The following is a 22,123-nucleotide window of genomic DNA, read 5'->3' as shown; positions in this document are numbered from 1 at the left end:
ATGTAGTATGTTGGACATATCAGAAGAAACGCTGTCGAATTCTCGGCTTAAATTATCATGAACATGCGCTTCTGTGTAGGTGACGTTCTTTTTTAACTTGTGTGGTGACAAATTGGCGATTCCATCGGTTCGTGTTTATCTTCAAATTTTGTAATGTCTTCGGGAAAAGTATTTTCATAAAACCTACTTGTTAGAGTTTCGTTGCCCTCATAGATCGTTATTTATCTGAAATCTAAAAGTAACCCCTGAAAAAAATTTAAATTAATTCAGCTATTTCAAGATTACCAGCTACAGCATATTAAATATATAGACATAATCGTCGTTCGCCTTCCCCCTCACAGTAAGACACATTTTACAAACGGCCCATATTTTTTTTTTTTATATGTTTGAGCCTAACGATAAAGCAGACGTGCTACCTGATGGAAAGTAGTCAACGTCGCCTATGAACATTTGCAACACCAGAGGAGTCGCCAATGCATCGCCGGCTTTGAAGGAGAGCTTTTTACACCCCTCTTGAAGAGCCCCATGTCATAGCGCTCTGGGAATACCTCAGGAGGAAGTTCATTCCACATCTTGCACGTTCGTGGCAAGAATGTCCGTGCAAACCGAACTGTGGAGGACCGCCACGGGTCCAGTTGGTGTGGATGGAACTTCATCCTTCGGCGAGTGGTGCGATGGAGGAATGGTGACGTAGGCATCAGGTCAAATAGTTCCTCGGAGCACTCACCATTGTAAAGCCGGTAGAACACACAGAGGGAACCTATGTCCCTCCGCAAGCTTAAAGGTTCTAACCGATCGGAGGTCCTGGGGTCGTTGACGATTCGGATACCGCGTTACTGCACGGAGTCAAGTGGGTTAAGTTGGTAAGTTGGGGCGCCCTTGCCCGGAGATGGGAGCAGTACTCCATGTGAGGTCTCACTTGTGCCTTATACAACAGAAGGAGTTGCCCCGCAGTAAAGTACTGCTTCGCTCTGTTCAGGACGCCCAGCTTTCTTGATGCCAACTTGGCCTTAACGTCCAAATGACACCGGAACTGCACGTCACACGATATGTCAACTCCCAGGATCCCCACACTTTTATCAATGGTGAGTTGAATACCTTGGAACCGTGGCGCTATGACGAATGGGGTTTTTTTAGCGGTAAACGCGCAGACTTGTGTCTTCTTGGGGTTAAACTCAACAAGGTTAATTCGACCCCATGTCGAGACCTGCTCCAGAGAGTCTTCGATTTCAGACACAAGTCGGATTCTGCTTTCCTCCACGAGAGTCCGAGAGGTGTTTGCACGGCCTGTATACACAGCATCTCCCGTACTATCATCTGCATAGCAATGAATGCTGCCAGTTTTTTGCAACATGTCATTGATATGCAGAATGAATAGCGTGGGAGAGAGGACAGAGCCCTGGGGCACGCCAGCGTTAACATGTTTCGTGTCTGAGCAGCACCCGTCTACTACGACTTTGATTTGCTGCTCAGACAGAAAACTGGCTACTCATGTGCACAGCCTCTCGGGTAGACCGTAAGATGGAAGCTTCGCGAGAAGGGCCCTGTGCCAGACCCGGTCAAAGGCCTTTGCGATGTCTAGGCTAACTGCCAAAGCCTCAACATTACTCTCAACGGCTTGCGCCCATCGGTGTGTGAGGTACACCAAAAGATCACCAGCTGAACGGCCCTTGCGGAAACCGTATTGGTGATCGCTGATCAGCCGGTGATCCTCGAGGTACCTCAGGAGCTGGGTATTAACAACACGCTCCATAACCTTTGAGAGCAGGGAGGTGATCGCTATAGGCCTGTAATTAGCCGGCTCACTGCGGTCACCCTTTACATTATATATAACATTTTGCATTCGACACTATTTTACCTCCTTCAAGAAGTGTGCAGTTTTATGCAAAATTTCAATTGCATGTATTAATACAAACTAATAAAAATACACATCCTTCCCAGGGCCACTATTAAATTTTGTAATGTATAAAGTACTAACTTTGTGTTAATGTGACAGTGATTCACAGATTGAATGTTACGCGGTTAAGTTAAGCAGTGATTGTTAAGATGATGGTAAAGAAACTCGGCGTCTCGATCGCGACGTCCGAGGTTCAAATCCCAGGCCTCTGATTTTTCAAAGTTATATGCGTATTAGAAATTAATTATCACTTGCTTAAAAACAGTGAAGGAAACCATCGTGTGGAAACTACACACCTGAGAGATTTATAAAAAAATATCAAAGGTATGTAAAGTCTACCAATACGCACTTGGCCAATGCGACGGACTTTGACCTAATCCTTCTCATTCTGAGAGGAGACCCGTGCCCAGCAATGGAACAATAATGGGTTGATGATGAGAGGCGGTAACATTGGAGACCGTAAACACGAAACGTTACGTAGACTTTTATATAATCTTAAAATGTTTGTTTCATATTAAAACAAACACCTTTTGTACGCAGTATAATGAACGCCCTTTAAAGCGGTACCTTTGTTGAAATAATGAACAAGTTAGCAGCCGAAGCCTAAGAAATGTTCGAAATAGGAAAATAACTTTTTCTCTCAATGGTACTTATTTCTCAAGGCAATGGAGCTGGATTTTTCCGCAATTGTTTCTGTGGAGATACCTATCGTTAACGAATTACATTGTTTATTTATTTTACGTTCAGTAGATGTCAGTATCAGACTTGGATGAAATTCATAAATGCATTAAGGAGTAGTGGCATGTATGCCAGTTTTAATTGGAATATCTATAGAGATAAGTTTTAAATAGTAGGACGAAAAAAATAATATATGTTTTTCTATTTCTTTTGGACATAGACATGTATATGTTTATACATATATAATTTTTTTGCGTATTAATGTTAAATGTATATTATTAATTATATTAAATGTTCTTCGAGTCTCAATTTTTAAATAGTAGGTAAATATTTTCAAAGGGCTACGAACAAAACAGCAAGAGAGTCAGAACCTCAAATATATAATGTTTCATCGATAGAACCTTTCGAACTGACTCTATGAAACTCTTCAGAAGTCGTCTAAGAGGATTGTTTCGGAATCAAATTGTAAACAACTTTCAGTTGGTTTGGTATTTTTTAAAATAAATAGGTATCTACTACTGTAATATTACGCGGGTTCCTAAAGAAATATGATCAAAATATACCAGTATTTTGTTCAGCATTCCTTTGATGTTGTTTTTTTGGTTGATACTAAAAATGACAAACATGTTTGTTTACCTTCTGACAAGAACACCTTATTGATCTTAGAAACGAAACTCCATTAAAATAGTAGTTCTTATGGCTTTATTTTAAAATGAATATAGAGTTATACTTATACGTAGAAAATGATATACTCGTATATCTGTCTAACAGATTTCTTCAAAAATCTCAATTTAAATAAAAATATATACTTTGATCATATCAATACCATAAACTATTATGATAACAATTAAACCAAATTATGGTTGCTTAATCTTCTTATACATTTTTAATTAGTTTATATATCCTAAATTCAATAATAAAAAAATCTCTTGTAAATATTCCTTAACGAATTCACTTCACGAAAGTATTTAAGAAGGGCTTCCAAAATTCAAATCTTAAATCTTTTGAAGTAATTGTTTATAATAAAACGAACATTTTCTCTTAGAAATAACAAAAAAAAGATCTGACGGTTTACCTACATGACAGCGCCAAAACTTTAATAACTAAAGCGTACAAACTTTTCTCATAAAACGTCTTTTTATAACCACCACTATTGCCCAGCAAGTGAATTTCTCCAAAAATCTCCGACTATCGCAAAAGAAAACTAATTAAGCCCGCTAGAACTAACAACGCTTAAATTTCTTACGGGGCCATAAATACTGAAAGGTGATTGGACGAGAAAAAGGGACTTTCGATCCTTACGATATGCCTCAAATTCCTCTGCGTCTTGGATTTCATTACCTGTAACGACGGTCGTTATGACCCACGATTTAATTCGATCGTCGCATCGGTCATACGGACTCCTCGTATTTTTATAGGACCAATAAAAAAGCCGCAGTAATTCTTCTGTGCGCTTGAACGTGGTAAATTTTTCAAAGTACATCATTAGGACGGACATAAATGAAGCCGCTTGTACAAGTGGCGATAAAAATATGCAATTCGTTCTGTCGATGTACCTATCGTAGAATATATGATAAAAAAGGTAATGCAAACGAATTAACTACCTAGGTAATTGACGTTCGTCCCTGTAGTTCCGAGACTAGAATAGGGCTACGGTATCCCCTGTCTGTCGTAGGAGGCGACTAAAAGGGGGGTTTCGGGCGGCAAGAGTGGGGGCTCGAACCGTCAAGCAAGCGACCCCGGGAAGGAGGGTGGTATGTGTGGTCGCCTACCGTCGTAAACACTACACGGTATGGGAAGAGCGAAAACTGTTTCCCCACAATAGAGCCCGATTGTGGCATCGCGCTTGGAGGGCTCAGGTTGTGTTCCGTCGGAGATCCCGGAGTTCTCCAACAAGCGTTGAGGATGGCCACCGGGAGAATTTTAGTGGGGTAAAAATCCCACATAACCCGGCGTCGTTCCCACGTCGTCGGGTACCTTTTGAAGGTTTCCCCCTCGAAAAAAAAAGGTAATTGACGTTGACCTTAACGTGTTAATTTGTGATGAGTAATCTCAATTTAGAATGTATCTATGTTCGCCAATCAATTCCGGTTACCTATGTACTTGTATTAGAAGGAACAAAATTTAGAAATAAATACTACACGGCATACTCGTAGTAATCACAGTCTTATTACTTAAGTTTCGTACTTAACTCATCAATGCTTTGATTACTTTTGCTATAAGAATAAGAAGAGCTCTTTATTAATATTATGCGAATATTATGCGAACTTTTGTAATCTCATAATTTGACCTACAAAATGATGAATGCGGCAACGAAAATGTATTGGATGGGTGTTCGATCCTTTTAACATAGATAAGTGGATTAAAAATTAAATTTTCCAATCTGGAACTGAAGAGCGTTTACCATATAAACTGCCGAACGTCAGTTATAATGACCGTTAAGGGGATCAATGTCGATTTTTATTAAATTCCTGCGGAGAGGGTTTTGACAGCGTATAAATTGACGGGAGAGCCCGTTACAATAGCAGGTATACGACACGACATGCGTCATTTAGGTGTGAACATTTATGTGAAGTATTTGTTCGTCGTGTCCATTGGCAGTTAATAGAAGTATTGTCATGTCGCGGCTAATAGAAAAACAGTAAGGTGTCAACAGCATTCAAACTAAACTTCAACAGTCTAATATCGATTTCCATAAAGATACTCAGTACCTACAGCCAGTTAAATATTACGTGTACCTGATGTGTTCCCAATGTGCATTTTATATTAGACAGTGATACTTACAATGCTGGTAACCTACTTAAAAGTCTCCTGTACCCTATATGTACGGCATCTATTAATCTTATACAAGTCGATATTCTCATATTCTTATGGGTATGTATCAACAAAAGATGTCGTGTCGTGTGCTATAAATGTATTACCTGGAACAACATACAAGACATGTAGCAGGGAATTTATCGCGTCATCAGTCATTGTCCACCTGACTGGATAGGACACCACGCATTGTTACGGATATTTTATTGCGGCCAGATATCATCTCGGTCTTGTAGTGGAAGTAGCTACCTAAGTTACCGCATATCCTCTGCGAAGGTATGTATTATATCAACTGAGCGGTTGTAATAATAATGAGACTTAGTTTTGCGACAGACATTATTGCTTTTATTTTACTTTTTTAAGTTAGTTAATTAACATTACTGACGATTTATTTATCAAAATAGTTTTTGTTTAGCGTGTGAACTTTTATATATTACTAGCTAGCTGACCCGGCAAACTTTGTATCGCCTCAAAATCTATTTATCAAATATATTTCGTATGGAATATAGCCTATGTTACTCGTGGATAATGTAGCTTTCGAATGGTGAAAGAATTTTTTAAATCGGTCCAGTAGTTTTTGAGGCTATTCATTACAATCAAACAAACAAACAAAGTTTTCCTCTTTGTAATATTAGTATAGATTTGGATAGGTATGTGTTTGTGTATTTGCGTTTTCACGCCAATCCGATTAGTTACGCTAATCATTCATTAATCAATCAATCATAAGTTATGTTCTTTAGATATTTATAAAATCAAAATAAAGTATGTATAATAACTTGTATGTATAAAGTAAATAATATCTTCGTAAACTCTTGAAGCATTGCAATACAATAGGTGTTAAAACATACCTACCTACTTAAAACACCTCAAATTAATGACATAAAAAGCACTAAACCTACCTGAGTAATTAAATCCTAATAATTTCATAGCTTTAATCAACCTACGGTCTATTGTCGCTGCAGTCTGTCTTCGCCTTCAACAATAATGATCAACTTCTAAAACAAAATACAGTTTAATTTCCCGACAGCGGAGTCTCCGTTGCCACCTGCAGTTCAGTTAATAGGATCTGGTGGGTTGTCCGCTCGTAATCCGCTTTTCTCGATTGTAAGTCGCGAGATTGTAAAACTTTAATTATGTTTCCGTAATGGCTGCCCTGTACGTCAGGTGTAGGTATGGTACAAGTTACAAGCGTTTTCATTTCAACTTATAGACATACCTACATATTTTTCGCTACGCTGTTTTAATCGAAGGAAAATCTTCTTAATAATTAGGACCAAGCTTTTATTTCTTTCGCAAGAACCGGAGACCGGAGATTTGGAGCAATATTAGTAACGGTGGCAGTTCTTTATGATTAAAAATCGAAGACATGAAAAATCGATTTAGTGATTTAAAATCTTGTTCTTTAGGACAAGATCATTAGAACAAGATTTTCTGTATGGATAACTGGACATTATATTATTATCTAATTAGGTATTCACTTGAAACATTAGTGTAACTTCGAAATTTAAATGTTCGTAATATTATAAAAATTATAGATACTTAGCAAATTAGAAATTTCGATAATGTTTGGTGAACATTAACCACGAAAAATTGGTACATGTCCATTGGTACTTTCTTGAGTCGTGTTACAATATTCAAATTTAAATAGTATTTTCCGCTTTGAGCACACCACGTGTGCTCAAAATATGTATTACTACATGCCGTGTTAATCAAAAAGATTACATATTGAAGTTATTTGCAAAATCCATTAGTAAGAATTATGATACTTAAACTAATATTAGCAATGTTGAAGATATCAACTCTTATGACTTATACCACAATAATAATTGTTTACCCCGCTGAAAAGGGTTTTGCTTAAATTTCAATTTAGAAACCCCTGGACGAGAGGTGGGCGAACAAAGCCGTTATTACGCGGCTTTAATACCTACCCGCAAAACATCATCTTTTCTTTCTCTTTACGCTGCTACTAATCTGTCTCGTTATAAATAATTGTATTACCGTCGTACCGTACCGTGGACTTGAATTGTCCTCAAGAAAGGCTTTTAAATTAAATTTAAAGTGTACTTTAAAATACCAAGTGTTATTTTCTTATTATTTAGGAATAAATGTAAGTAATTATGGGCTTACATTATACTGTGCCAGTGTTTGATTTTAGTTATACATATGTACATTGATTGTTATGTATCGGTGATTCGGTAAGTAGTAGGTACGTCGAAGGTAGTAGGTAATAAAAGGTGTGTACCGTACCTATCAATGAGATGAGAAGCATCAATAAAATTTAGTGTCATCAATAATCAACATTGTAGCCAAATGCAGCGATTTAAGCAAAATCCTTAAGGAAAGCCTGTGTCCACCAATCGATATATCTACAAATACAAATACAATTTTTTTTTTTATTTTTTTCTAAGCTGAGCGATGTTTGACAGATGTGATCTAATATGTTTGTTCTAGAATGTGGCAAACGTCGCGTGGTCGGCGGTGGGTCGAAACGCATTGTGGGCGGTGTGGAGGCCTCTCCCGGCGACTGGCCCTTCCTGGCGGCGATCCTCGGCGGGCCCGAGGAGGTGTTCTACTGCGCTGGGGTGCTGGTCGCGGATCAGTGGGTGCTCACCGCCTCGCACTGTGTTGGCAAGTGAGTACCTGGAGTAAGAGTGTCTTAACACCCTCTGTGATATTTGTATTATTCCTACCTTCTGTATGTAATATGTAATTCGTCATCACCAACAATTCTTAAATTGTTCAATTTTTCAAACACTGAACTCTTGTTTTCAGAATAATTGCTACCTTGCCTAATTACAGTTATGTGACTTACGAGTACATACATAACGTCACTTCCTTAAAAGTTGCGAGTATTTTTATCGAAACAGCTGTGATTACTAACGCTTATTGCTTGCTCGCTTGCAAATGTTTAATGTAATTGATACAATGTCGTGTACAGCCACTCAGACGTGAACGGCTGGACGATCCAGCTGGGCATCACGCGGCGGCGCTCGCACGCGTACTACGGGCAGAAGGTGAAGGTGCGCAGGGTGGTGCCACATCCGCAGTACAACATCGGAGTGGCTCATGACAACGACATTGCACTGTTCCAGGTAAGTATGCTCACCCTAGATGTTGATTGTTGCAACTTCGATATGCAATGCATTCCAACTAATTCCTTGTACCTTCAATATTATATAATGTCTTAAAATCAGGAAATCAGTGCGTTAAGGTACCCGACTCCGGAGGGTAATGTTTTTCGAGCGTATGTGTGTACTATGTATGTATGTCCCATTTTTGGCACGCTCAAGCGGCTTAGCGGATTTCAACATAATTGTGAGGTATCGTTGGATTCGTCTTAATTTGGGTTTCCAGTTATTAATATTTCCCTAGAGATTCGGATCGTAACCGTTGCCTACCCGCAGCTGGCCGTCCGCGTGCGGTACCACGAGCAGCTGTCGCCGGTGTGCTTGCCGCCGGCGCAGCGCGCGCTGGCGCCCGGCACGCTCTGCACCGTCATCGGCTGGGGCAAGCGGGACGACAAGGATAGTAAGTCAATCATTTACTAGGGTTTTTGATAATATAGGAATAGCAGATGAGCATGCAGTCCATTTGATGGTAAGTGGCTACTGCCGCCCATGGACATCTATAAAATCAACCACAGATTGGATTAGATATTCCTATCTGAGGCCGACCACAGATGCGCCGCTATCCATGAGGATTAAGCTGGATCGCATCGAAAAGTGTGTCTTACCACACCCTTCAAACCAGAATACAACAGCTTAACACTGCTGTTATGAGACAGAAATAAATGTGGCGGTGATGACGCTATCGAAGTTTTTTCAACATCTTGCATATACAGAACCAGTTATGAACGAAGTTTGTTTCGAAACGCGCCGCTCAAAATTGTTAAAAACAGCATTTGTCCCACGGCAATAACTGTACGTGTTCCAACTGATATTTGACGAGGGATTTTGGCAAATCCAAAAGTTATTAGCGTGGGTTTCAAACAAACATGCGATGTAATGGAAAACTGGGGAATGTGAGTGGCTGGGTTCGTATGCCAGATGAGTTAGCTTTAATATTTGGGGAATTTTTTTTGGAGTAAAATCGTTTTTGGGATGTTGTGATGACGTTGGCACTGTTGGGTTATTGTTTTCATGTCTTGAATGAATTCCTTGCATTATTAAATTGGCAACTATGCAAGACCTTTCCATTAAAAAATCACGTTCAACTTAGCAAAAAGCATAAATTTTCTACAGTAAAGGCCACTCCGGTCTTTGGAGTAGGTTGGAGGTAGGTAGGAGTATAGGTAGGAGTCATTGAAACATTTTCTGGATAAAATGTTTTAAGTATGTAGGTATTTTTGCGCTTGCAATTTATGAATTATACATTATTCGGAATGCTCTCACTCCTTCAGTGTCGGAATACGAACCCGCGGTGAACGAGGTGGAGGTGCCGGTGCTGAACCGGGACCTGTGCAACCAGTGGCTTGAGCACCGCGACCTCAACGTCACCGAGGGCATGATCTGCGCCGGCTACCCGGAGGGCGGCAAGGACGCCTGCCAGGTATGCGAAATGTGCCTATCGTGTGCATGTAGTGATGTACTTACGCCAAGCATTGCCGGAACTAGGATATTTCTGACTGCGTATTAGATTAGATTATTAAAAGTATGTACCGTGCGCCACGTACTGCCGTAACTATGATTTTATAGGCTGATTGTTCTGCTTCTGATTTTTCAATGCAGATGAGCTTGCAGTAGAGCATTTTTACTAGATCTCCAATTAGAGCCCGCAATAAATTACTAAAATTTAACAGCTTTATGTTTAGGCAGTTCTTTGGTCGTTCATTACCATATGCCTGGTAGTAGGTAGGTATTATCTTGTTTTAATTTAAAAAATGCCGTACATACGGACAGTTCGAATATAGTCTGAAGGGTAATTAATAATTATATTATCTATAACTGATCTGAGGTAAATTTACCGGTGTCGAGATTTTTAGATTACACAAGATTAGATTGTTAGATTGAACCTCTTCCACATACATAGAAGTTTTGAAGCAAAGTACAATAACGCACCTAGTATAATAAATTACTTGGTAACGGTAACGTGTAATACCTATATTAAATAATTATTTTCTCATAGAGTGATATTCCGCTTAAATAAATATTTTACCGTATATCTGTACCGGATGAGCTAATATTTGTATTTATCTAATCGGTAATTTATTTAGGCATATCTTCTAATTTCTGCGAGCGGAGCGCTGCTGTCTGTTTGTCCATCCTTACTGAGTAAACTAATTGATGGGCGGATATCAACTTCGTTAATTCTTGATTGTGTATGATCTGTTGCTATTCAATCTTTATTAACATCATAAAAGTTCATAGTTGCCAGCTCGGCGCTAATGTTTTATATTTTATAGTTGTAACAATCAAGAATTTCGTCTGTGTAATGGTAAGTGGTCATTGCCGGCCATGATCACACGTAATTAACGCCAGGAGGTCGACCTAGGATGCGTTGCTACTCCTTTGGTCTAAGTGACCACATCGTGCAAACCTGAATACAACAGCATAATACAAATACGGTTACAAGGCAAACATTGCTGAGTAAATAACACAAAGTAATTTACCGCCTTCACAAAGCACTAGTTCGTTGAAAATAAATATACAGTGGGCTAAGAATGCAATAGAGATAGAGTTGTTGCAAATATTCGTTTTAACTGTGTGATAACGTAGACTTATTCGAGGCCTTACAAGTTAGTCTTCAATCACAAACTTCTGACTTATGTTGTCGTCAAGTTGCGAGTCTTAAGAATTAGGTCAAAGCGCCCAACGTCAAAGTTACAAAAACGTTATATATTTATTGAGTATATAGATATAATTTTACAAAGTGTACCTACATTGTTAATAGTTACAAGCAAACGGCTGCGCCCGCTTTGAACACAAATAAAGTGTGTTCCAACTATACTTTACCGTAAAAACTTTAATTATAATGTTATACATGAGACAAATTGCAGAGTTGATTTATTTTCAAAGAATATTCTTTCTTTATTTACATAGCCTTTTGGATTTTTATTTGTCTTAAACGTGTTTGCACAACTACCAATATTAACCGTCTCTGCCCCGGTTACACAAATAACCGTTCAACCGGATATCAAGCTCGTGGAACATTGGACGATATTATGTTTTTCTACAAACTTATTAGCTCTTTCTACAAATATTCGAAGTGCTTCTTTCTCTTCCTATTTATTGGCGTCATATGAAAACGAATATTTTACTCGATTTATTTACGTACTTTATTAATTGGAAGTAATAAATTACTGTAACTAACACGATATTGAAAGTTTTAGTTTACGATACATAAATGCAATTTTAAAATGTGTTCAGTTAAGTTACAAACAACTAGGTAACACCTAGAATATGTTATTTTTATATTTAGCGTATTTATTTACTTTATATTTTGCCGCCGCTCTTATTTTCGATTGACGTATTGGTTATAAATTTCAGGGCGATTCCGGTGGTCCGCTCCTGTGCAAAGACCCTGAGGACTCCACGCGCTGGTACGTGGGAGGCATCGTCTCGTGGGGCATCAAGTGCGCGCACCCGCGCCTCCCCGGCGTGTACGCGTACGTCCCCAAGTACATCCCCTGGATCAAGCAACAGATCGAGCTGTACAATGACGACGACGCCAAGTCTGAGACGGATCTCTGAGACCAGTTCAGCCTCTACCACCAGGCCAGGGACCCCCGACAGCGGGTCTCTGGAAACGATATTACTTAGGCGAGCTCAAGCGAGATTGTAACGTTGTAACCACTAACATAATTTGTGCGGCATGTAATTATAGACAGCATATAATTTCATATAGGGATTACGATAAGTTTTTGGAAGACTATAGCATATTTTTATTAAAAAAAAAAACTATTGGGCGCACGATGAAATGTGCGGAATTCATTGTTTACCGACGCCTACATAAAAACACATAAAAATATCACTTAAAATTTCCGAGAAACAATAATTCATGTTACAATTATAAGGCCAGGTGGTTACAACGGGACAATTAAGCAGACGCCATTTTATAATTTATTAACAGCAATCCGCAGTTTTTGGATTGCCAGACATTTTAATCTCGGACTTTACAAACGATTTTGAATATTTTATTCGAAATATTAATGATTGTATTCTTGGAGTGACAATAAATGTTATAAATATTGACAATAAATGTATTACGATTGACAATAAAAAATGTAAATTGACAATAAATATTCTTGTAAAGACACACAAGTCTTCTAGAATGTAGTGAATACTTATACAATGAATATTGATAAGAGATAGTAACTTTTAAACGCGGACAGAGGTAAATGGCTAAATATTTTTACATGTCACTCGTTTATCGTGTGAAGTAAATTATTTGACGCTGTGATACTATGAAACCCTATATTATGAAATGGTGAGTCGATTGTATAAAAAGTTTACCCGTGACGTATCAAGGTTGATCTTTTTTAAGACTTTGAACGTTCATTTCAGCTCTCGATACTTTTTCTCGGGATATCTAGTTTCATAGTATTATGTTTATAATATATATACAGTGATGTGTAAAATGTAAGGGCTTATACATAAGTGACGTAGGGTCTGAAGCTTTAGCCTAACTTTTAGGAGATTTTTATATAAAAATCCTTATTTCTTTTCTATTCTCCGTTGTCGTATGTCTAATCAGGTTAGCCCGAGTGTATTTCTTTGCTGTTTGGTGTTAGTAGTACTAGATGAAAGTGCTTTTATAGAAATAAAAAATAGTATGTGTAACACTTTGTCTGGGTGGTTTATGTGTTTCCGTCTTATGGAGATTCCATAAGCATTAGAACTAAGCTGTGTTCTTTCCGAGACAATAACCACTCTTAAACGTAATCAATGTTAGCGCGGAGGTGGTAATCTTAGACCTGTTTTCTTGCTTTGGGAATTCCAGTAAGTAATAACAATATTGAGAGGACAATAAAACACTTTTGTGAAAAATTAGTAAAATAGCTTTAATAGCCTGTAAGACTCTTGACGTCTATTAGTCACAGAATAATAGTGTAGATAGTTGTAGTTTTAATATATGTATGTTCGAAAATGACTTTATATGAAACTTTTCTTATTTGGTCTTTCATGTAGAAATAATTTACATGAAGTATTGAATTATGCTATAATTTAATAACTCTATATTTAGATAATATAAAGTTACTGTTTCCCGGTATTGTAACAAAATATTAATTTGAGTAAATATAAGTAGGAACCTAAACTATCTTTATCATACGTATTTCAATGTGGAAAGTTGGTATACCAGTATTTTTATAGTTTTCAGGAAGTTGCTTTTGTAATTTTTTGGACATGTACCCGAAATTAAATGTTTTAGTACTTTAAAATAACTTTAAATTGGGATGCAATTTCCGCCATTTCTTAACTTTTACTTTGTCTATAATAAATATTACACATGATTCCTATAAAATAAACTACACAATAATATGCGAAATCTGTGCTCAAAGTTATTGTAATAGTTAACTATTATAAAATATAGTATATTTCATAGATATATAATGACGTACGGACGACAATGTAGTTTTTAAAAGCATTTCACCCCAAAATTCACTAATAAAAATACTTAGGTATAGATGGCAACATGGGAACTAGGCATCAATTTAGATTAATCTTATTTATACATGTTGTTAGTATCCATGTAGGTACAATTAAGGAATTTCAATTTTTTAATGTCAAGCTTTGGGGATAGAAATTACGTTGTCGCGCGTACAGTAAAGGTTGTCGACTTCTTATGAGTCCCTTCTCAATTCGAGCTTTTCTACTAGTGTTAAAAGTTGAAATTTTTATATAGCTCCTTAAGTAAAAGAGTACTTTATACATGAAATTAACATTTTTAACGAGAAAATAAAAGAAAAGAGTACTCACAGATATATTGACCGTACTCTGTTGTATAGATAAAACTATTCCTTTTAGAAAAGTGTTTGACACTGTTGTGTGATTTATATTTTCTCTCCTGAGACGTAGTGACTGACATAATTAGATGTTTAATATGAATAATTAAACTTCCAATGGCAATAGACTTAGGAATTATTACAATATGTTTCAAGAAACAGATACGAGTATATGTGTACAAAAGAATGAAGAAAATTATTAATAGTATAAAATTATTTTTTAAAGCAGTGAGTTTTTTATTTAATCTATTTAATAGGTACTATTCAACTTTAAATTAATTAAGTAGCCTTTGTTAAAATTTCAACCGTTTGTTAATATTTAACATGTTACTTGCTGAATTTTCATATCGTCTTAGAAATTGAGGTTCGAAAGTTTATTGCCATTTCAATAGATACATAGGATAAGACTAGATTATTAAAAAATCATTGTGTAGTTCTGCTTTAGCGTTCTGTGACTGTCACTCCTCTCCTTCATTAAGATTTGTTAATAATAAGTTTACCCCTTTAGTTTATTACAAATATAAGATTCAAGAAATGGAATGTAAAAATAATATATGAATGCATGTGTTATGGTATATATTTAGTAATAAACAATAAGTTTTTAGAATTATCTACTAAAATCTTGAAAATCTAATGAGATGAAAGTCTTGGTAACTAGCAAACACCTGATGAATATTGTTCATGAGTTCATGTTACATAATTTAATGTCCACACGCAAGGAAAACAAGTAAATGTGACTAAGAGAAAAAACTATAGTATAAAAATTAAGATTTTGAGATCTCGGTGTCATTTATTCTGGTACTCACATTCCTATTAATGGCAAAAACTGATATCCATAAATAAAACAAATTACAGTTTAAATCTATCCATATTTAATGCACACGAAAGATATATAAATATGGTTTAAAAATTCACACGAAGGCATGAAATAATGTACCTATGTACGAATCGTACATATCGTATCAATATTACGTTTCCTTATGTACTTAAGTACGTATTTAATACCTTTACGGGGGGCATTCAATACATTCTCGGTGCCGACAGACAAAAATAACGTATATATCTATAAATGTATTTTTATTTTTTTATGCCTTATATTTTTTATGTGGGGTCTATTTGGAAAATTGTGCCGATTTCCTCTTAAACGCCACATACATGAGCGCAAGTTCTTTAACTCAATACGTTTCGAGATTTTAACAAAAAAAAAAAAACAATGTCAATGAAAATTTCAGTCACTACTAGTACCTAAATTACACCGAGAACTTATTGAACTCTTCGGGTACGTCCCAAACACTTTCTCATACGAGGAAAGATTTGTCGTAGATATCTTACTTCCCAAATCTGTATTAGTGTCGCTTTGTTTGGTTAATAGTGACTGTTTAGTGGAAACACTAGGACAATTATAAATAACATGAGATGCATTGGTATTTGGCTTTATTCGGACATGTTACATGTTCAGCTCTAAGTATTTATACATAAACATGTAGATTTACATGTAAAATTATATTGTCGTATAAATGTAGATATATTGCTGTTGGTATATAAGTAGAAGAAATGTTAAGTGTTCAGGCATTACCTTCGAGTCAGCCGGTTTGACTCACTCTCGTAAATCGGTTAAAATTTATAAATGTAAAGATACCTACATGTTATTGTAATAGTGACTACCAACTTTTTATATAAAAATCTAAATGCTATAAGGTTTGGTGGGTTGCGCTTTCCCTGATTTTATATTGCATATTTTGCAATATACTGATAATAAATTTCCGATGATTTTATTATTTCAGATTTACATAAGAATGACGTAATCTGAAGTTCCCATAAATGCAACATGCATATTATGTTCATGGTTTGGTATGTATACCTAATTACATTTCTTTTATGTCAAATCAATAATAATCCGCAAGGCCAAGACTAAATAGAGATACCTATATTTAATAACATATCAATGTTATAATATCCAAGAAAACTTAAACAACGTACCTACAATTGATATGCTTAAAATGTTAGACACAGAGATTATAATTTATTTTAGGCCATTATTTAAATTGTATTGTACCAGTGTTTAGTGAGGGTAGTTTTTATTTGACACGACACATTACAATTGAAGTATGATTTTTTTATAATCTGCAAATGACTTGTACGATATTGTACATTCATGTTACATAATTTTTTCTATCTTAATTTTTTATCAAAATTAAAAATACCAATCGAATTTGTAAATCTCTCCTACAAATAGATGTTTACTCATGAATAAGTAGGTATACATCAAGTGTATATTTTTTTTATTATTGAAGTTTATGAAATCCCGAATACATTTTTAACTCTAGATCCTTCATTCCTAGTACGGTGTTGTCGATAATAATAAGTACTTAAATGTAACGCCTTTACTTGTGTGACGGCTTTCAGTAGGTTACTCGTGTCGTTAGTCTCTATTCGATGTTCAATGTGTTTACCGTAGGAACACTTAGACATATCTGAAGAAAACTATATAAAACATATCTTCATTGTGCAATGATGGTTTACCGGACGGTCAATTTCACGGCAGGATCGATGTCAAAAGTATCTATATCAATTATTTTGTAATAGAAACTAAATATATATTAAGTACAATAAGTCAACCATTAATGTAACGAAAATATTTTATATAGATTATATTTTTGGCATTACTAGAATGTTCATTATCATGTGAATGTTGTATTTTCACAAAATTTGCAACTATATTACGTTGCACTACGACAATGTGGACAAATAATAAATTTTTGACAATAATGTGACTATCTTGTAGGATTTTTCTAATATAGTACTTTTAGAAAGTCTAGAAGTCATTTTTGATATTAAAATTTCCAATTTCAAGTCACAAAATGACAATAAAGCTTTAGATCAGTTTTACAGCGCGCAAAGTAGTTACGCAATGGACACGGCGTGTGTTTATAAATATCTATTATTTACATATTTACAAACGAGATGTTCTAGGTAAAGTAAGTACCGATGTATTAGAGTAACTTCTGAAATTGATTGACTAATTCAAATTATGCATCTGTTGTAGTTTAGCTAAGTTAAGACGATGGAATTTGTAATAAATGGATGTAAAGATTTAATTTTAATTAAATAAAAGTCAATAAAACCAAATAGATGTAAGAAGTATAAACATTGGCAGAAATAAAATGATATAATAATCGTATTCAATTGACATAATTAAAGTGTAAGTTAACGCTATCGAATATACTTATTGTTATTTGATTTGTATTTATTATTTATGTCGACATCAAATTGTTTTATATATGATTTAATTAGGGTGTTAATTAGTATAATTGGTTCTGCGAAACCGTTCTATTTGACAATAAATAAATACTATTATAGGTCCATATATTACATATTCCAGGAAGAAAAAGTTTTTCCAATGTATGTGTAGACGTAATAGACACGCACAAATTATTCTATACAGCCAGATATCTTCTGTTCACAGATGAGTTATTCTAAGCGAATATCTGTGGAGTATTTATATCGGTGTTAAATGTTGTAGATTACATGTTGCTTTATGTCCTTGTGGTTTTATACAAAACCTAATCTTTAAATGTATATTTATTAAAGTGTTATTAAAACTCAAATTTATATAATGTTTGTTAAAATATTTTGTTAAGAACAATATTTTCATGATTTTGTCACTTTTAGTAACTAAATTTCCATTATATGAATTAATAAGTCTACCGCAAATAATAATTAGAAGAATTGTATAGTTCCTTTGTACACAGATTGTTCCCACATGTCCAAATAATTAATACCTAAATTTTTGTCAGCGCCAAATTAAACCAAAACGTACCAGATAAACAAGAAGTCAGTGTATAAAGATTCATTAGGTTATCTATATAGTCACTAAACCTATTTGTCATTATTATTAGTGAATGTTGTGATGCGGGGGCAATCTGTAACCTATTAACGCTAAATGATATTTTTCTATTTATCGGTACGTCTTAAAATGCTTACATTCTATAATGAGATTGTTGTATTTACTTTCATTTCTGTAAATAGCAACTAGTGGAATATGGGTACTAGCCGCGGTGTATACTCGGCTGAGTTTTAGTATGATGAGTTTAGTGAGGAAGCTCAGAGTAACAGTAAGAATAATTTATGTGAGGAGAGTTATGGCGAATGAAGGCTACTCCTCAATGAAGGATACATCTGACCTTCAAATAGTTCTTATGACTTCATATCTTGAGATTACAGAATAAAAATAATGAAAAAAATCATCAAAAATTATGTGTAATGAAATACTCCACTTGTTGTCTATCTAAGTAGCATAAGTTTATTTGACGTGTTTTTGAATATCTGATTGCCATTCCATAGGTATTTTGATGTTAGTTTCTATGTCGTCAGCCGGAAGCAGTGTGGATGGCGCTTAATAGTTTTCATTGTGTAGATTTACTTTGTTTCTCAAGCTTGAATTAAATATTATAATAATATGGTGTCTTTTATTGAGAAGTATGAAAACATCAAAGGGTTATTAAATCAAAAATACAAAAAATCCAATAGGGTCTCATTTACATTTTACTAATGGATACAATATAGTTACATAATCAACAATAGGTACAAATAACTAGGCGTTAACCACTACCTAATAATCGTGGTTACAATCTCGTTCATAAGTATATTTAACACATTTAAAGATTTGAGGGGCGAGGCAAACTCATTTCAACAATGTTTTCATACATCTAGTATTTAGCAATAACATTTCATTAATGTGACAATATTTTGGTTCTTACAAACTGGTATTGTCACCGCACATTAATTATAATTTATATGAGACACATAATCATGGAATATTTTTTTGAATGCAACAGACTACAGATATTTGCAGAACGATCTTAGGTTTTTTTATACAATGAATAAATCATCATTTCACACAAGTTTTAGTATGAATTACAGATAATGTATGAAACAAATGTTCTTAATACTGCATAATTATGTTGATGCAATATTATATTTATATCTAGCCGTAACTATTCACCTCGACCCCTGATTTTAAATGTTTTCAAACATTATAGAGTTGTAAATGAAAGCACTCGGATTTAAATGGTATAAGCTCAGGTAGGGACAATTCTAGAAATAGGCACGCACCAGAGATACATATACTAAGAAGTCAGTATGATATACATTAATGGTATAAGATGGCTTGACATGACATAATATCTCTGCTACGGTAACTCTGATCTTCGTAGTAATTTTAACAAAGTTATTCGTTACACAGAAAAAATAAAATGGTGCATACTATCTTTTCTATGAAAGAAACGTTAATAATAATGTATTATTTACATTGAGTCGCTTCTTTACCTAGGTATGTATTACCTGAATGTAAATTAGTAGTTAGTAATATGATTATGTCCACGTGAGAAGCAAACGAGCTGATTCCTATTTCTACGGCATATAAGACAATGACAATCGCGTCAAAGCCATCTTTGTTACTCGTATGTGCCATAATCTGAAAAAGTCCTGAGACTTAACATATTCGTATACTGCAAAATTCTGTTGTTATTTCTAAAAACCTGCCTCTACTATTTACGGAGACTTTGATAGCATACAAACACGATGCCAGATATGTCACCGTATAACATAAAATATATCAGAAGTTTGCAGCATGTTAAGCCTAAAGAAAATAAAGTTCATCAATGTCCTAGTAAAAATAATATCGTTAATATATCCACAATTTTCTAGGATAGTGCGTACTACTAACATTAGTTAAACATTTTTTTTTATTTCGTTACCATTCCAAAATCGAATAAAGAGTTATTGACAGAGACGACAAATCGGCGACTATTTTCTAACATCTCAAGTACATACTATTAAATTTGTGACATAATATACGATAACATGCACACATTACGTTAACGACATGTCACCGATGTGTCGCCGTAACAGTGAGATTCAAGTTAACATGTTGATGTATACATTATGTTAAGACCGCTTAACTCTTATCACAACGCAGTACGGTCCATCGTGTTCTATCCAGCCAGTCAACGTAATCGGTTAAAACAACATCAAATACACACATTCTAGTTCAGTCTTGAGTATTTTCTCTAAATTGACTAATTGGTCGGCCCGTCGTTCCGTTGGTGATGAACGCAACATCCAACTAATTTATTCAGCTAATGTTTAATCATAGTGTTATTAATATCGATCCAAATGACAGTTGCGATTCAATATCCATTTGGCGCATTTTGTATAGTCAAAATGACAAGGACGATACATTTATGGTCCCTACTACTTTAATATTAGTCGTGTTAAAACAATGGCCAAGTGCAATTTGAGATACCGGTTAAGATCACACAGTGTCACAGCTAGAATTTGGACCGATCACTCGTAATACTGTCTAAGGAACCTACGAAAATTTAGCTAAAATCAATCTATGGACATATTAATATAATTTATGGCCATCCATTTGAGTATTGCCAGCTAGAATATATTCAAAAATTGTTCAAAAAACTATTGCCATCGCAAAAAATACTATTATTTTAATCACATTATTTTCTACACAGATTGAAGCCGTTTAGATTATTACTTTCTATGATAATATGTTTTGAGAAAAAATGCTACACTTTAGAAGAATATACAGACACTGATATATTGAGCTAAATACGCTATGGAAGGTCCTATTTTTGTTTTAGACGGAACAGGGCCCCGAAGTCAAGTACAACAGTTAGCAAGTTGGATACTTCCCACAAAACGTATAGTTTTCTACGGAGTAGGTAAATACCTTGTATTTTAAGTGTTGTTTTCGAAGCTGATAATTATTGTGGACGCGATATATTTATCGATGCGGTATTGTTTTCATAACAATCAATAATTTGGGTGCTCTACTCAAATTTTGAAGTCACTGGAAGTAGTTTGGTAAGTCAACATTTTGGTATAGTACTCCGTAGAAAACCTTACAAATCCATTAAAATTGACAGTACAAGGCAAACACACAAGTCTCTACAACTATTATTAGTCAAAGTACAATAAAAATTAAAAGCCTCGAGATTGTCTCAACAACCTTAATATAGTAAAACGTCCTAAATTAATTACAGTCAAATATATAATTTATAATAAACTTTAAAATTTATTCATGAATGTCTGTAGTTACACTTGTACAGTTGTTAGGCAATACCTACCCTCTAAAATTTAAAATTTTCGATAACAGTAGAATATTATGATACTAAAAATTAAATAATATATTTACGATTTACATACATATCTACAATAGCCTGTATACGATTAAATAAAAGGCCTTGTCCACTCACTAGTAATTCTAAAATTTAAAGTAAGTACAGACATCCAATCTACTATATTTGTTTATACGTGTAAATAAAGATATCGACACATGACTACAACTATGAACACTATGATAATAATATTGTATATTAAGATATACGATGTAACAATTATTAAGGACCAGTCCACAACCATTAACATCCCTCCAGAGTGCTGACTAATAAATAAAATTAATTTGGAATTAGTCACATCAATATTTTGTCCAGCATGAGCAGTCTTAGTGAGGGCGACAAAATCTCAAAAATATAAGGTCACGTTTTTTATATCGTAGACAATTGATTATTTCGGAGACTGCTTTCTTATATTACTTTTAAGAACGACAATCATTTTTTTCGCATCGAAATCTACTTTCTCATTAATAATCAAACGTTAATTTTTTAATTCCATTCATAACTGGTCCTTAATACAACGTCACAAGAGCCATTTTGCATCGGGCAGATCGAATAGAATATGAAAAATTTCATCAACAAACGAATATAATTAATATT

General features: G+C 34.9%; 1 protein-coding gene across 1 annotated transcript in view; it reads left to right on the top strand.

Moving 5' to 3' along the window:
• Nucleotides 1-18,790, top strand: part of Corin (corin serine peptidase) — a 109,827-nt gene extending 91,037 nt beyond the window's left edge. The window contains exons 13-17 of the mRNA XM_073082413.1: nt 7,841-8,021; nt 8,328-8,481; nt 8,794-8,917; nt 9,789-9,937; nt 11,875-18,790. Coding sequence (XP_072938514.1) covers nt 7,841-8,021; nt 8,328-8,481; nt 8,794-8,917; nt 9,789-9,937; nt 11,875-12,078 — 812 coding nt within the window. The 3' untranslated portion in view covers nt 12,079-18,790. The remainder of the gene's footprint in view (nt 1-7,840; nt 8,022-8,327; nt 8,482-8,793; nt 8,918-9,788; nt 9,938-11,874) is intronic.
• The last annotated feature ends 3,333 nt before the right edge of the window (nt 18,791-22,123 follow it).

Source organism: Epargyreus clarus, unplaced genomic scaffold (genome assembly GCF_041222505.1).
Source record: "Epargyreus clarus isolate Ecla_fem2 unplaced genomic scaffold, WU_Ecla_fem_2.2 ptg000003l, whole genome shotgun sequence".
Classification (NCBI taxonomy): Eukaryota; Metazoa; Arthropoda; class Insecta; order Lepidoptera; family Hesperiidae; genus Epargyreus; species Epargyreus clarus.
The sequence above is the reverse complement of the archived record's forward strand: the minus strand, read 5'-3'. Positions and strand labels throughout refer to the sequence as shown.